Source organism: Corythoichthys intestinalis, chromosome 11 (genome assembly GCF_030265065.1).
Source record: "Corythoichthys intestinalis isolate RoL2023-P3 chromosome 11, ASM3026506v1, whole genome shotgun sequence".
NCBI classification, from domain to species: Eukaryota; Metazoa; Chordata; class Actinopteri; order Syngnathiformes; family Syngnathidae; genus Corythoichthys; species Corythoichthys intestinalis.
In genome coordinates this window covers 48,827,166-48,844,466 of record NC_080405.1, presented here as the reverse complement: position 1 = coordinate 48,844,466, position 17,301 = coordinate 48,827,166, and the positions used below count along the sequence as shown (strand labels likewise).

The window sequence follows — 17,301 nt, the reverse complement described above, 5'->3', positions numbered from 1 at the left end:
GCACAAAAAATCCAAACAAACAAACAAAAAATCTAAATGCATAACATACAACAATGCAAACCTCAACAACACGAAACTGAGGGGCACACAAAATTAAAGCAAATTTACACATGTAAATTATTATTTAAATTTTTGCTGTGTATGTCAAACTGAAATCATCGCTCGTACTGTTTCTATAGTAATAATTTGGAAAAAGTAATCGTCATAATAGAAAATATACATTACTTTAGTAATAATGTATAATACACCCGCAGTAAAACTGGGAACTACGGTGTCAGTCGAGGAACCATATGCACTCATTGGCTTGATCTGTTATTATTTTAAAACTCACCATTCACACCTTGTGGTTATTGTGGTATTTGAATCACTACCATACATAGTTAAAGAGTGACACTGTGAAGTACGGCAGCGTGGCCATGTGACGTCACCGCCCTGTGACGTCAACAACAATAGTGAGCTACTATTTTATTTTTTATACTTAAATATTCAAAAATTTTATTAAAACAAAAACATTAAGAGGGCTTTTAATATCAAATTATTATTACTCGTACTAACATTTATCGAGAAGGACATGTATTTCTATCCGTGGTACCCTTGGAGATGGCGGCTGTTTACTAACGCCAGCGAGTCTGTCATTTCGCATTTAGATTTCTATATGTGTGCTAACGCCGCCGAGTCTGCCATTTCGCATTTAGTACTATATAAACGTGATATCTAAAGTTGCATTATGTGGGCGTAGTTTGTAGCGGCTATCAGCCGCAGTCAGGTATTATTGGTTTTTTATCTAGCGGCATGAGTTGAGCATGATGTTAACTCTCGGTCAGTTCCTCATTGCGTCCCGAAGACCGCGCTTGCAATGTTTTAGTTCTGCTTAACTTGGCATATTTCAGTCATCGGAATTTGGATGTTTGTGAATCGGTCTTGAATCTTCCACGGCCGAATCGCGAATAATCTAAGAATCGGAAATTTCGCACACCTCTATTAACAATAAATTCAGGACAAACCCTGACTTCTGCCCATAGTCAGGTGGGGTACGGAAGTTGTATAAATAAATGAATAACAGAAGCACATTGCTGATCAACAGTATCCATTTTTGAGTTAGGTTGCACAGAAATCTCCAAAATTCACGGATAACTAAGGGTAGAGTAAACTCAGAATGGAAAAATGTGTGATTAGTAAACCGGAACTACACAGGAGATTGCTGTCTCACAATAGTTTATGACGGATGTCCATTTTTGGCATCCATCCATGCCATAAAAATACAGTCCCAGCCCATCCTGCAGCAGATAAGAAACAGCTTTTGCACACCTCATTAGGATTCGAGTCAAGCGAGCAGTGGCTATGTTTCTGTTTTGTGCGCTTGTTCATGTTTTATGAGGGGGCGCAATATTGATTGTTTAGTATTCACAAACCTAAAAGGTCCACCAGATTAACATTTATATCACAACACGGGCACTGCGAGCGGTGTAATGGAATATTAGCACATTAAAAATGCATGGATGCCGAGGCGTTGGCGGGACTCGGGAGGTGACTTTGTACTGTAATAACGCTGTCGTCGCGTTGCACCCAGTGCTAAACCTTTAGTCAACACACTTTTCAGTGGCTTGACACAAAACATACTTAAACGCATATAATGTGAACTGTTATAATCCGTGAAAATCCTCTATGTACCCAGTGATGCGCAAAATATCTCATCATGAACTCATTATTTACCACGAGTAGTCAATTAATGACGATGACTCGTGATCATTTTTCACGATTATATTACCCAGTTCGATCCAACTGCTGCAAAATAATAGTTTTCAGTCACAGAAAAGATGGAATTTCCCAGAAACGGCATTGTTGGATAGCTTTTCACACGAGAAGACAATTTTGCATTGTGTATCCCCAGCCATAGGTAGGTGAAATTCCTTGATATACACATTTTAAACTACTGTAGATACTAGTATCGGCATCAATACCGAGTTGGCACTAAAATGACGCCGTCGGCATATGCAGGGCTTAAGGGTGGGCGGGGTTCAGAGCACCCCCACCACCCCCAGTGGCCAAAAATGTCATTGCATGTAATTGACTGTCCAGTATATTAACTTTAAAATTAGGACTTTGCCGGTAAATTATTGTCGATAAAAGTTGTAAAGCAATAAAACAAACAACAAAAATGAATGAAATGAACAAAAAAAATATCTTTATAATGGTTCAAAATTATTTTTCAAACAGATCGTGTGACTAGCACCTTAGACAGTCATTTGCTTTGCTCAGCCAAAAAAAAAAAAAACTGACCTCAGGAACACAGATGCCCTCCCTCTTATTCAATCCAAACTAAAAATTCAACTGTTCAGACTTGCCTATCCATAATAATCACTAAATTCTGGTCTTATTTTTTTTTAATTTAAGTTAATTTGTTGCAGGACCTTGTTAGTAAGTCGAAATGGTCGTATGTCGAGTAGGATTTTCCCATAAGATCACATTATAATTCCATTAATTCGTTCCATAGCCCAAAAACCTACACTAAATCCTTAATGAATAATGCTGGTACTATTAGAAATGGTAATTACACATAGCAAAACACACAAAATAAAAATAAAAATCGAAATAATAATATAATAATAATACCGTATTGGCCCGAATATAAGACGAGCCCCTCTTTTTCAAGACTCAAGTTTGGGGAAAAAAGACATTTTGAACACCAAATTAATTTCTATTACAGAAAATAATTACAGTACATCTGAAACAAATGATTAGAACAATATATTTGAGAGAAAAAGCATGTTATTTTGCCTGATTCAAATCTTAATATCTGAACATTTAAATACGGAAACTAAAGTGCAATCACATTCGTAAATGAATGGCTTCTGGTTTTAGAAATGTAAATAAACCAATCTTTGGTGATAAAACAACAAAATTGCAATAACTGCATTAACCATCAAAGCTTAGTCTAACTGTAACTGTAGTCTTGAAACAAATCTGAATAAGTAAAAACATTGCAATAAAATAATACAAACTGGTTAAACTTGAGAGTAGCTGAGATCTGTCATGACAGAACATCGCTTCAATGATATCTGGCGCCATCTAGCATTGTGAATGGGTATAATGTGTAGATCGCGAATATAAGACTCTCCCCGCTTTTTCAGTCTTATTTTAATGCAAAAAACATCATCTTATATTCAGGCCAATACGGTAATAATAATAATTCCTGTAATAATGTAACGAATTAGGTTCTAATGTGGCGGACGTTTTTTTTCTGTACCTGAACGCACCGCGTGACTGACGTGACAGAGAGAGATAGCGGTGCGGTTGGGTTTACTTTCGCTTTCGATGTTTTCTTGAGAACACTGTCAACTGCGGGGGACAGGAGGCGTTTTGTGTTGGATCAGGTCTGAAATAAATGATAAAGACCTGTCAACGTTGGCGATTTGTTTGGCGATGTTACCACAATAATAATCGTCAACTTAATTTATAAAGACTGGCAAACGGTGTTCGGAGGAGGACCGTGAAGATGTATTGTTGAGCAAGTTCACGGATGCGCACACCACGCTCATATTTTCCTATAACGTGTATCTTCATTTCAATGGTAAGGGTCACCTTTTTCCTTGTTTCACTACATCTACCAATGTTTTGAAACCTGTGTTGATTTCTCACAAGAAAATCAGATTGTCGTTGGATGTAGAAACAAATGGCGAGTCAAATTTTACGTCGAATGTCGAAAAGATCATGTGTCGAAGCGATTATATGTCGAGGTACCACTGTTTGTCTTTTAGTATTTTAAAATTGCCTAAAACTTTCTATACTTTCATTTTCTCACTTTTAATATGTTTCAATGTTTTAAATGATTGTATAGCGACTTTGACTGCCAGAATGGCGCCTTCAAATAAAATGTATTATTATTAGGGCTGTCAAACGATTAAAATTTTTAATCGAGTTAATTTCAGCTTAAGAAACTAAAGAATCGTAATTAATCGCAATTCAAACCATCTATAAAATATGCCATATTTTTCTGTAAATTATTGTTGGAATGGAAAGATAGGACACAAGACATATACATTCAACATACGGTACATACAGTAAGTACTGTATTTGTTTATTATAACAATAAATCAACAAGATGGCATTAACATTATTAAGATTCTCTTAAAGTGATCCATGGATAGAAAGACTTGTAGGTCTCAAAAGATAAATGTTAGTACAAGTTATAGAAATGTTATATTAAAACCCATCTTAATGTTGTCATTTTATTAAAATTTGTAAAATTTTCAATCAAAAAATAAACTAGCAGCTCGCCATTGTTGATGTCAATAATTACACCATGCTCACTTATTGTGCTTAAACCCATAAAATCATTTGAACCCAAGCGCCAGCAGAGGGCGCCAAACACCAAAAACAAGTAACAAGCGGACATTACTCTGCTGTCATTTTAATCTGTTTGAGCGGGGCATGTGCGTTAAGTGCGTCAAATATTTTAACGTGATTAATTTAAAAAATTAATTAACGCCCGTTAACGCGATAATTTTGAGAGCCCTAAATTATTATTATTAAGTCGGGTGAAGATCCAGAGCCTCTGCCCAGTTTTATACAGTGCTACACAGATTCCAAGTTGCTGACAGGGTCAGCTTCTGATCAGTGAAATGTCAAGAGCTGTCAAATAATGTCTCCTTTCAATTTCTCCATCTATGGATTTTGTCAATAAAAAGTATGAATACAGCACACAACACCACTGTGAGGCCTTGAAACTTTTTAAATATGTCCTCAAATAGTCAAGCTATTTCTTTTGGGGGCTGAACCGCACATTTTTATAGATCTTTCACCTTTCAAACAATGACGATGTGCTTTTGAATAAGCTTTCTGAGGGAAAACCAGGTTTCAGTTCATGCTCAGCCTTCTGCTCTATGGGATGTTTTCAGTTTTATACAAAATCATGCTCCCGCTTCAAAAAGATGTTTTGATTTCGGAAACTGCAAAGACAGCCAACTTACCTGACCTCAGACTTTAATATTTTACAAAACTAATATTAGCTAATATATTTTATCATTCAAAGATTTTATGCATGTAAAAAAAGGTTTTTCCCCACTCCTTTTACCCTAAAAACACAAAGGTGCTATCATGAATATATTGTGAATATGATGAAAAGCAAATAGAGACAATATTTTGTTTTTTATTTGTTTCAAATATAAAATTCCGTTACTGATAAGGAGGCTTTCATGCTCCAGTTTCATTCTCTCAAATAATTCGCAAGAGAATTGCTTTAAATAAATGGTTGCACTGCATGTTATTACATTTTAATTGCTCCCAAATTATAATTAGATTCATTTGTCTAATTAAGAAGTGAACTTTTGCAATCATTATTACAGGTAAAACTGAGTACAAAGTGCTTTTTTTTTCAGGGGGTGGAGATAAGTTGTGCAACCTGAGCGTGCTGTAGTTGTCAGCAGATCAGGGGAAGTTCCAATGAAATATCGACTTCATTTATGACTAAACGGGCCTGAACGGCCCCTTGCGGAAGCTGCCGGGTGCAGATTGGCTTGATGGAAACCTTTTTTGAATGGCTCATTTCTCTGAGCTGCCTCATTAAATAGTCAAAGTCAAAAGACAAGCGCCGTCCAGCACAATGGACATTTTTTTCCCCCGGAATCACATTTGAAATCTAGACAATGAAGAAACAAACTAACGAGTGAAGTAGCTTGTATGTAAACAAGCAAGTAAATAAATGCGTATACTGTCAGTTAACGCGTTAACAACAGCGTTAAGGCAAACCTCCTTTGACACTAGAGATGTCCCGATCCGATATTTGGATTGGATCGGACGCTGATATGGGCAAAAAAATGCGCATCGGATCGGAACACGGAAAAATTCCGATCCAGACTTCCGATCCATTTACCAAATCCATTCCAGTTTTTACTTCGGTTTCCCTAAAATCCGGTCCATATTTTACGGCACACCTTCAACACACTACATTTACATTACCGTCTCCCAATTTACCGAGAGACTTTATCGGTAAAAATGTCAGCTGTGTGGGATCATTTCACCTTAAAGGACGACAAAGAAGAAGAAGCAGAGTGCAACATATGCCACAATAAAGTCAAGCGTAGTGGTAAAGCTGGAAGAAGTTTTAATACAACCAACCTAATCAAGCATTTAGCGAAATACCACCACAAACAATATAAGGAGTATGTTAAGAAAACCGAAGACAAAAAGAAAGGTCCTACGCAACTAACACTGGCAGAAACTTTTGCTATGCGTGACAAACTGGCACTCGACAGTCCCAAAGCCCAGGGAATAACAAGAGTCATTGCTGAAGAATTCATTCTGGATGACGAGCCATTATCTCTCGTGAGTAAAGACGCACCATCCAACACTTATGCTGCATTCCAGAGAAATGGGAAGTCGGATTTATCCCACTCGGATGGTACCAGTTCCGACCTCAAAGCGTTCCAAGCAAATGTAAACAACAAAGATGGCTGATCGCGACGAGGTGTTTTTTATTTTGGCCATCCAAAGACATTGTGACCTCCAGCGAACCTGCCTTCCTAGAAGCGATCAAATAGTAGAGGAAAAACGACGACTGCATTATAGCCCACACTGTAAACTGCCTTTTTTTTTAGTTACATCCTTTGCTGATCGTCAATATAAACACATAGCACAACAAAGATCATTCACTGTATGAGAAAAAAAAAAACATGACATCTCAAACTTGATTTACTTCATTATTGTGTTATCATTCAATACGTTTTCATGAGCGCCATTTTGTCCAGTGACGTCAGATTGAAACAACTTGAAAGTCGGGGTAGTTATTTTTTCTCCGACTTCGCGACTTGGACCTCCCAGTTCGAGTGGCGTTCCAATGATATTTTCCTCGTCGGAGGTCGGAAAAGCCCGACATCCCACTATTCTGGAACGCAGCAATAGACCCGGGTAATGCCAATGCTCAACTCACGGCTTTAGCTCAACTCATGCCGCTAGACAAAAAAACACAAGAATACCTGACTGCTGCTGATAGCCACTACAAACCACTTCAACGTCGTTTTACTGGAGATAATAGATATCATACGTATATAGAACTAGATGCAAAACGACAGACTCGACAGCATTAGCAACACTGAAGTATTGAAAACCAGATGCGTTAGTAAACAGCCGCCATCTTAAAGCAGAAGACTTCCCTAGTAGGCTGTTGTGAACCTTCCAAGCGAACCTAATTAACTTTTTATCTAAAATACCCCTAAGTCAGCAAAATCTTGACTTGAATCTACCTTCAAAACAGTTTTAAAACTTTCACATGTCGAAAATAGACAGAAGGGGAATTATGGAATAACGGGAGCAATTTTAACAACTTTTAACAGTTGATTCGCAAAATTAAATGAATTGAATGTAGTTTAAAGCTGCTGATACAGAATGGGGACTTGAGTATTTTATTTACTGTTTTAAAATGTGAACTTGATACTGAAATAGTCGTTTATTTAAACCTGAGAGGCTTTTTATACAATTTTTGTAACTAATGCACAAAACATTAAAAGCCCCTAATAGCTTGGGGGATTTTCCACTGAGGTTGTTGGTGTGTTTTGCTTTTTCAAAACAGTTTACAATATTATTTTCATGTTTTACTGACTGACTATGCCATTTCTGTTTGTTATTTATAATGTTTTGTATTTGTCACTGAATAAACAGGTCAGTTTCTTGTTACCGACCGTGTGTGTTATTCAAACTCACCTAATTCAGCTGGCTAGTTGTTATCAAGAGTACTAAAACCTTTTTCAACATGAGTCTGACAACTAAGTAAGGCGGCTAAATAACTTTAAACTTTAACACATGCTCAGATAGGTTGGTATTGGGATCGGCCAGTATCGGATCGGAAGTGCAAAAACCTGGATCGGGACATCCCTATTTGACACCGTCAATTTTATTTTTTAATCCCGCGCTTAAATATGGCCCTGCCCACCCAGCGTAGTTTGCACTTCTAATTAGGGATGTCTTGATCCGATTGTGCCATTTTTCAGAGGATTGGAATCGGGTGAAAAGGATCGGGTTTATAATTAAATATATATTTTTGTTTTTCTGCTTCATACTCGTACAGCTTCTCACCCTCCCTATTTCTAAGTAGTGTGACAAAACTGTCTTCTTGATCACCAGTGCAGCTGGCGTTTGGTACCAAAAGTTAACGATGATTGACAGGTTTGTAGCTTTGATCTGGCCATAGAACATAGGCCAGATCAAAGCTAACCATAGGCGTTGTTTGACTTTTTTGGGAGAGGGTGCAAAACATGTTAATAACCCTAAATCGTTGTGTCAGCAATAAAATGAATTTACAAAATAAATACACACACATATTACCGGTTTCAAGGTAAACCAGGGTATGAAAACGTCAAGCTTTCAAAACCGCAAAGATATTCCGTCATACTGTCCCTAAGGTATTACCTATTTTTTTATGTTCCAAAAATGCATGGAGAAATCCCTTGCTTGCAGCTCTAAGGCTCAACCCTCTCCCACCGGTTGTTGCTCATTGTCAGCCAGTCAGCTGTGCTACACAATGGGTGGAGGAGGTGAAACTACTGAACTTTTTCCCCCATCGATGAAAACGAAATCGCTGTAATGGGTATACTTCGGCAACATAAAAGTTACAAACGGCCGCAGCTTAGAGGAGAAGGGCCAACCGACATATTTGCATATTTGCGGGGGGTGGCTGCCGAGGTGGAATTACCTCCAATATGATTTCGCATTTATACAGGATTAAAGGTTAGTAAACACTGTCATGATCGTTTCCCACCAGCTACGACAGTTAACTCCAGCGTGTTTAGTGTGTCTAGCGGTGGTAAAACGTGGTGTTTTTTTCTCCCTGGCAACTACCTGTGTTGAGAAAGAGTGTGTGTGTGTGTATAATGTAAACATGATACGAGTCATACACACCTACTTTTTATGGAAAATAATTCAATTATTATTGTTGTGATGGTAATAATGTTAAGCAGTGGGTTTAGGCTCACCTAAAGAACTGCATTTAATTTTATTTTGTTAGAATATTTTGTTATTTTTGAAAATTTATTTTAAATTAATGTAACACTTATGTTCCAAGTTGCCAACATCTTTTGAAAAATAAAAATCCTGTTCAACTGATTTTTTTATTTTTTTTTTTAAACCCAGATAACTCAAAGTAACAAATTTTAGAGCTGTAATTGAAATACCGTAATACCGTGAAACTTTAGCTTAAGGTTATCATACGGTCAGAATATCATACCGGCACATGCCTAATATATATATATGGCGGAAAACACTCAGGTGACTTCAAGTTCTGCTCTGAGACCCTAAATTTGGCCAAATTTCAAAACTGTCCTCTATGCATGTACGATATATATATATATATATATATATATATATATATATATATACATATATATTTATGGCAGAAAAAACAGACAAGGCTGAAAAAGCAGTTTCTGCTTTTGCACCCCTCTTTAAAATAAACTGCTCTATTTTAAGCCCAAAAAAATGTTGTTTTCGATAGAACAATATGTCTATATGCTGCCATAGCAGATTCATGTTGCATTAAGTCCCCCAACTATTTTTAATTTGTCCGTTTTCCCTGGAAACCCCTGTTTACAGACGTCGCACAACCGCTTTTGTTTTAACCTAGCCATAAAAAGAAGGTAAGTAATCATATTTACTATTCAAAATGTCTGTCATTTTTAGCTTAGAATCATTAATTGATGTCTATAGTTAAAAAAAAAAAAAAAAAAAAAAAACGACTTTAAAAAAAATTTCACTCGAATATTTTAAACTTTTAAACAAATTACGTCACAATGAAAAAATTGACGTCTGTAAAAAAGTCACGGATATCTGCCTCATAACTATCGCTTAATTGTATTTTTTTCATGAATGTCGCATTTTCCCCAATATTTTAGATAAATAACCTATCCAGACAAAGAAAATTTGAAAAAAAAAAAAAAGGTTAAAAGGGTAAATATATGAAAAAGAACATCTCGACCACTCCTTGATGTCTGCGATTTCTGCGTTGCGACCCTTGTTGTATTACCATGTTTCACCCATAAAACCCCCCAAAAATCCAGCTGTGGCCATTCATAGCTGTGGCTTGACACTCAGTGATACATGCTACATGGAGATTTCGGATCGAAACAAGGTAAGTACGCTATAATATCTCGTTAAAGTCATGGCGTCTGTAATTGTGCTCTTGCGTGTTCCCGCCTCCAGATAAGGTTTTGCTGTATAAAAAACTTTTTTTTTTTTTTTTTTTAAATGCCCACCTGTTCAAATTTTTTATTCCCCCAGAAAATTGAGATTTTCAGCTTTCCGATGATGTATCACACATGCATATCGGACAATTTTGAAATTTGGCCAAATTGGGGGTCTCAGAGCGGAACTTCAAGTCACCTGAGTGTTTTCCGCCATATATATATATATATGAAAGGGCTTTCAAAATTATCTCGTTAACGGGTGGTAATTAATTTTTAAAATTAATCACATTAAAATATTTGACCCAATTAACGCACATGCCCCGCTCAAACAGATTAAAATGACAGCACAGTGCAATGTCCACTTGTTACTTGTGTTTTTTGGAGTTTTGTCCCCCTCTGCTGGCGCTTGGGTGCGACTTGTTTTATGGGCTTAAGCACCCATGAGCATTGTGTAATTATTGACATCAACAATGGCGAGCTACTAGTTTATTTTTTGATTGAAAATTTTACAAATTGTATTAAAACGAAAACATTAAGAAGGGTTTTAATATAAAATTTCTATAACTTGTACTAACATTTATCTATTAAGAACTACAAGTCTTTCTATCCATGGATCGCTTTTACAGAATGGTAATAATGTTAATGCCATCTTGTTGATTTATTGTTATAATAAACAAATACAGTACTTATGTACTGTATGTTGAATGTATATATCCATCGTGTGTCTTATCTTTCCATTCCAATATTTACAGAAAAATATGGCATTTTATAGATGGTTTGAATTGCGATTAATTGCGATTAATTAATTTTTAACCTGTAATTAACTCGATTTAAAATTTTAATCGTTTGACAGCCCTAATATATATATATATATATATATATATATATATAGATATATATAGATATATATATCTGTATATATTTATATACTACTCTCATTACGTCTTTACGTCTTTGTTCCTTTTTAAAACAATGTATTGATTCCTGGTGGGAGCAAATCAATAACCTTTTGGCCTACAAAGTATCACGATATATCACATTTTCGATATATTGTCACACCCCTGGTGCATATCATGCTGAAGCTTTAAATCTCGTTGACAATGGCAATAAAATAAAATATAGGTATATAAATATATATGTAATATACGACTATAAAAGAATTATTGTCAGATTTATGTCATCCTATTTGAAAGCAGGTTGAGGTGGTATTTTCTGCGATTCATGGGTTCATACAAAAAAATGAATAACAGTTGCTTGAGAGAACAATCAAATGAACAATCAAGTGGGCGACAAATCAATAAAACCAAACAAGCGAACCAACTAACAAATAGGCTAACAAGCAAAACAATGAGTAAATCACTAACAAATGAACCAATGGGGGAGTAAGGGAAGAAATTAGCAAACAATTCAACTAACGAACAACCAAGTGGATTGAAAAATAACAGCGGAACAAAGACACGGAAATGAAAAAATGTAAAACGCTTCTATATCAAGTGCACCTCCAACCATACTTTTAATTTTCTCTCGAAAGAACACTTCTATTGAGAAAATTACTTGCCTCAAATGTCACATGTATTTTTTCCTTCAGAAAATTGATGCATTTTTACATTTTAGCCAATCATTTCAGGCAGTCATTTTATCTCAATTATTTTAACAGTCTGCCTGGCATTCTTAGATATTGACGAATATGTGAGATAATTACAGACTGAACGGCCTCCACGGACGATGTAATGTACATTGCCTAATGGGCCAACTATTCTATTCAGAGAATGACATAAAAATATAATTGTAAGATAGGGAAAAACAATTTATATAGCCAAAGGAAAATTAAATGAGATTGAATAAGTTAAAAATGTGAAACTAATACTTTGTCTCGGACAAGTATTTCCCAAAATTTGGTTACCATGTATGGTAAATAGAGATGGAAACCTCTGGGAACGTTCCGATATGCAGAGGTGGGTTGAGTAGCCAAAAAATTTACTCAAGTAAGAGTAGCGTTACTTCTAAATAATATTACTTAAGTAAAAGTAGTCATCCAAAAATTTGCTCAAGTACAAGTAAAAAAGTGTTTGTTTAAAATAATACTCAAATAATGAGTAACATTGTGAGTAACTGCTTATAATGTTTGAATTTTTAAAAAATGGGTTGTTATTCTTTTCTCAGCACAACTTCATCGATATGAACTTATTACCGTAATTTTCGGACTATAAGCCACTACCTTTTTCCTTCATTTTGAATCCTGCGGCTTAAAGTCCAGTGTGACTTATTCGTCGATTTATTTGGGTTAATAGGTACCACTTTTTTTGACAGCGGCATCATAAGACCTCCATAATTATGACATGGCACTAACATGGGCATTACTGAATGCTTATGACAGATGTCATTAAGTGTCATCCGGCAAATTATGTCACTAACTCCATTTAGGTCCAGCTTGGATCTTTCACATCCATTCAAAGGTGAGATAACTTGCCAGATAACACTAAATGACATCTGTTATAAGCATTTAAAAATGCTCATGACAATGTCATGTCATAATTATAATTGTCTAATAACTGTCTCATGGCACCACTGTCAAAGAAAGTTTTACCAAATACCATAACTAGCAATTAATGAAAAAACTGTAACAGTAACTGAAGAAATAATCAGCACACAACATGAATTTTGATTGTTATTAACATCTGTAGCACTGCTATGCATGCTAGGAGGCATGTTAGACAACAACAGTGTTTACAGACGGTGACATTAGAGGTTCACTGTCTCCCCCAAGGGAGCAGTAATGGCCAAAGAAAAAGATGGAAAAAGATATGAACTATTTTTTTTTCTGCTGAAAGAAGAGAATTGTTCTTTTGTTGGGTTCCATGTTTATATAGCAATAGAACAGAATTTTCTGTGGGCCTTGCAAAATCAGTCTAAATCCAGTAAAACAGCCGGGAGCGAAAGGCCTTGGTCTGGTGAAAATGGCTGGGAGTGAATGAGTTAAGTTTTACTTGCTAATGGGTGCAAAAACCTCCATTGTTACGCGGGCATACGAAGCTGGCAGCCATCTTGAAAATGGCGACCGGCAGTTGGCATTGGTACAATATCGGTACTGATATTGATACTCATATCGGTATTGGTGCAACACAATAAACAACATAAGAAGAAGAAGCAATTCTGTTGTTTTACAGTACACTGAAAAAAATAACTAGTTGGTTTACTTGATAAAATTAACAATATGCACTAACATTTATTACATAAATTTTACTGCTTGCAATATTACTAAGTTCAGTTGACAAGCAGTAAAATTTAATTAATAGAAGTAAGTGCAAATTGTTACAATGATTTTATCCAGTAAATCGACTAGTTATTTTTTTCAGTGTACGGTTAGTAGGACCTATCTATCTTATTTGGTTGCTTAGTTAATGACATCTGTCATAAGTATTCAGTAATGCCTACTATAGGGTCATGTCACAATTATGACGGTTTTATGACGCCGCTGTCAAGTGACGCGTCATCCGTTCACCCAAATTAATCAACAAACAAGCCGCACTGGACTATAAAACGCAGGATTCAAAATGAAGGGGAAAAAAATAGCGGCTTATAGTTCGAAAATTACGGTATTCGTAATAACATGATATCGGCCGATAATAGCATTTTAAAATGCTATCGGATATTATCGACATCGGTTTTTCATTATTGGTTTGGGGCCTGTATGCATGTAGCCTTTAAAGTGAATGTAGAAGCACAACGGCTAGTTACAGCTTCGCAGCAAAGTTATAATTATTGACCACTAGATGTCTTCAAACTAAGATGCTGTCTACAGGAGATCAGGAGAGATTTGATATTAGTTTACCAAAAAAAAAAAAAAAAATTGTACTTAATATATTGTAAAGTTATTGCCAGTTGGGTTTCATACGCCAAACTTTTCCCTCATTCACTCTACTGAAGCTGTGTGCCTTTGTTGTTATTTTGAGCCAGAAGTACTTTGTGAGTCATATGTGATATGGTAGTGCCCTATTGGCACTTTTGCACTTCCACTTGATTTAAAATGCGGATGTTTGCACTATTTTGATTTCAACAATAAACAAAGTGGCACAACATAGGCACTTTTCCCATAACTTTAGTTGAAGTTGTTCTTATTTTTCACTGAATGTTTATTTGGAAAACATTGAAGTTGTTACGTTTATCATTATTAAAACATCCAGTGCAGCATCACAATACAATTAACCATGATATGTTAGGTCAACGACCGCATATATCGGTAGTGATGGGAATCTTTGGGCACCTAACAATTCGATTACGATTACGATTCAGAGGCTCCGATTGGATTATAAAACGATTATTGAGGTTTTTGTACATTAGTTTATTGATGTTTTTGGACATTAGTTCCAAAGTTGTTTAAAAATCCTCTCAGGCGAAACCAAACTACTATTTCAGTATCAAGTTAGCATATAACAGTAAACAAATATACAAAAATAACATTAAATAAAATACTCCAGTCCCCATTCTGTATCAGCAGCTTTAAACTACATTCAATTAATTTAATGTTGTGAATCAACTGTTATAGTTGTTAAAATTGCTCCCGTTATTCCATAATTTTCCTTCTGTCTACTTTTGTCAAAGTTTTAAAACTATTTCATCATTTAAAGATAGATTCAAGATAAGATTCTGCCGATTTAGGAGTGTTTTAGATAAAAAGTTAATTAGGTTCGCTACAACAGAGCCTTCTAGAGAAGTCACTGCTTTAGTACTGCTTTAAGATGGCGGCTGTTTACTAACGCCGGAAAGTCTGTCATTTCGCATCTCGGTTCAATAATACATGTTCTAACACCGGCGTCGTCTGTCATTTTGCATCTAGTTCTACATATATATGATATCTACTGTAGCCGTATGTTTGTAGCAACTAGCAACTGGGCGTTGTTTGTGGCGGCTGTCGGCTTCAGTCAGGTATGATTGTTTTTTTTTTTCTAGCGGCATGAGTTGAACATGATATTTACTCTCAGTCCGTTCCTCATTGCGTCCCAAAGACCGCGATGACTGTGTTTTACTTCCGTTTTACCTGGTATAAATCAATAATCGGAATTTGGACGTTTGTGAATTGTTCTCAAATTTTCCACGGCCCAATCGCGAATAATCTAAGAATCGGAAATTTTGCACGCCTTCATATATCGGTATGATATCGGTATCGTATTTCTGGAGTTGGACAATATCGGAATATCGGTTAAAAAGTAATTATTGGAGAACTCTCTTCATCATCATATGAAAATATATTCCTTCACTTGTATCACAAATTGTATCAGGAGGTTGTATGAGGATCCCACGCCAACCTGAAACTTCCAACTTTTTGTTCGCAAAAAATCTGTAGACTATGGTAGATCGTATGCAGCGCACATATTGACAAAAAAACTCCATGTGTACACACTGTTTAATAATAATAACACAATTATTTTTGAAAAGGAAGCTGGAGGACAAACAAAGTGAAGCAATTTCAAGAGGCCCCTAATATTAATACTAAAAAAACAAATCAGCATCAGCCTCAATTTGCCCCAACGCAGCTTCTCAGGTTTCCAACGTGATCACATTTGCACTTCAAACCATCTCATCAAGCGCGGTTGCCTTGTACGCGCCCACTCAACCTCGCAACAATTCACACCTCCCCCACCTCCACTATTGCGCCCCCACCCCCAACTCAAAGTCATCTTTGATTACACGCTCGCCGCGGGGTGAACTTTATCCAACTCCTTCCTGCGGAAAAAACAACCAGGTGAAGCCATCGAAAGGACACGGACGTCGTTTCAATCTTCCCGCTATCTTGCATTGCCGCTTTTTTTGCACTAATCTTCCGCTAAGCCCCTCCCACTAATCCGCCAACAGGAATCGAGGATCCGACTCACCCATCTCGTTGTCCGACTTGTTGTCCATTTCCGTGTCGGTGAGCGTCAGCGCTGAGTTGGAGCGACTGGAGAGGCACGAGTTGTGGCCCCCTTTGCCCCAAAGCGCGACGGTTCGTTCCGGGGACTGCGGTTCGCGTCCTTCAGAGGTGACCGCGGGACCCCTGGCGTAGGTGCCGAGCGGGTGCGACAGGCCCGTCTCGGGGCATAGCGCCAGGCCTCGGCGGGGCTCGCAGATGCCGAGCTGCCTCAGCGAGAACGTCTGCCCTGCGGAAGGGAAACCATAAAAGTTAACAAAGCGAGTGAAAAACAAGGCTGACGACCGAGAGACGGGCGCGCTAATGTGGCGGAAGGTACTAGGGAAATGGCGGACGGCCAGGGAGCGGCAGGGACAGGTCCATGAATTAAACACCTACTTTAAAACCCTAACTTTGACTTGAAAAACCATAGTTCAAAACAATTACAGTGATCCATCGTTTTTCACGGTTAATGGGGACCAGAACCCGCCGCGATAAGTGAAAAACCGCGAAGTAGCCACCCTCCACCAAAAAAAATTGTATGTGTTCAATGTATTTATTCAGATTTAGCATTGGAAAGATGATACAGTATTATTGTTATGAGATTATTATTAAATATATAATCTAAGACATTTTTTTCAGTTTCCCAGAGTAAAAAAAAAATTGTGTACATATTTATTTTAATAAATGGTTTTTAAGCACTTCAAATGTAATTATTATGATAAGTTTTAAACATGTTATTGTCCCACCAGATTTTTTTTTAAGCAAGAATAAAGCAGAAAAATGCTTGGCTTTATTAAATGCTTCATTGATTGAGTCCACTCAAATGCTCAAGCTGCTCACTTATACACAATGAGTTGCCACTAGGGTTGTTCCGATCATGTTTTTTTGCTCCCGATCCGATCCCGATCGTTTTAGTTTGAGTATCTGCCGATCCCGATATTTCCCGATCCGATTGCTTTTTTTTTTGCTCCCGATTCAATTCCAATCGTTCCCGATAATTTTTCCCGATCGTATACATTTTGGAAATAAATTAAGAAAAAAATGAATAAAACTCGGACGAATATATACATTCAATATACAGTACATAAGTACTGTATTTGTTTATCATGACAATAAATCCTCAAGATGGCATGATGGGAAGTGGAACCATGACTGTATGTAGTGCTACCAATTGATATATCTTGTCTGCGTTGGGAAATAACATAAGGTGTTAAGAAAAAGATCAGTTACTACCTTGCT

General features: G+C 36.7%; 1 protein-coding gene across 1 annotated transcript in view; it reads right to left on the bottom strand.

The window, feature by feature from the left end:
• Positions 1-17,301, bottom strand: part of si:dkey-237h12.3 (teneurin-3) — a 649,923-nt gene that overhangs the window by 547,189 nt on the left and 85,433 nt on the right. Inside the window, exon 4 of the mRNA XM_057849309.1 lies at positions 16,046-16,309. Within this exon, the coding sequence (XP_057705292.1) occupies positions 16,046-16,309 (264 nt within the window). The remainder of the gene's footprint in view (positions 1-16,045; positions 16,310-17,301) is intronic.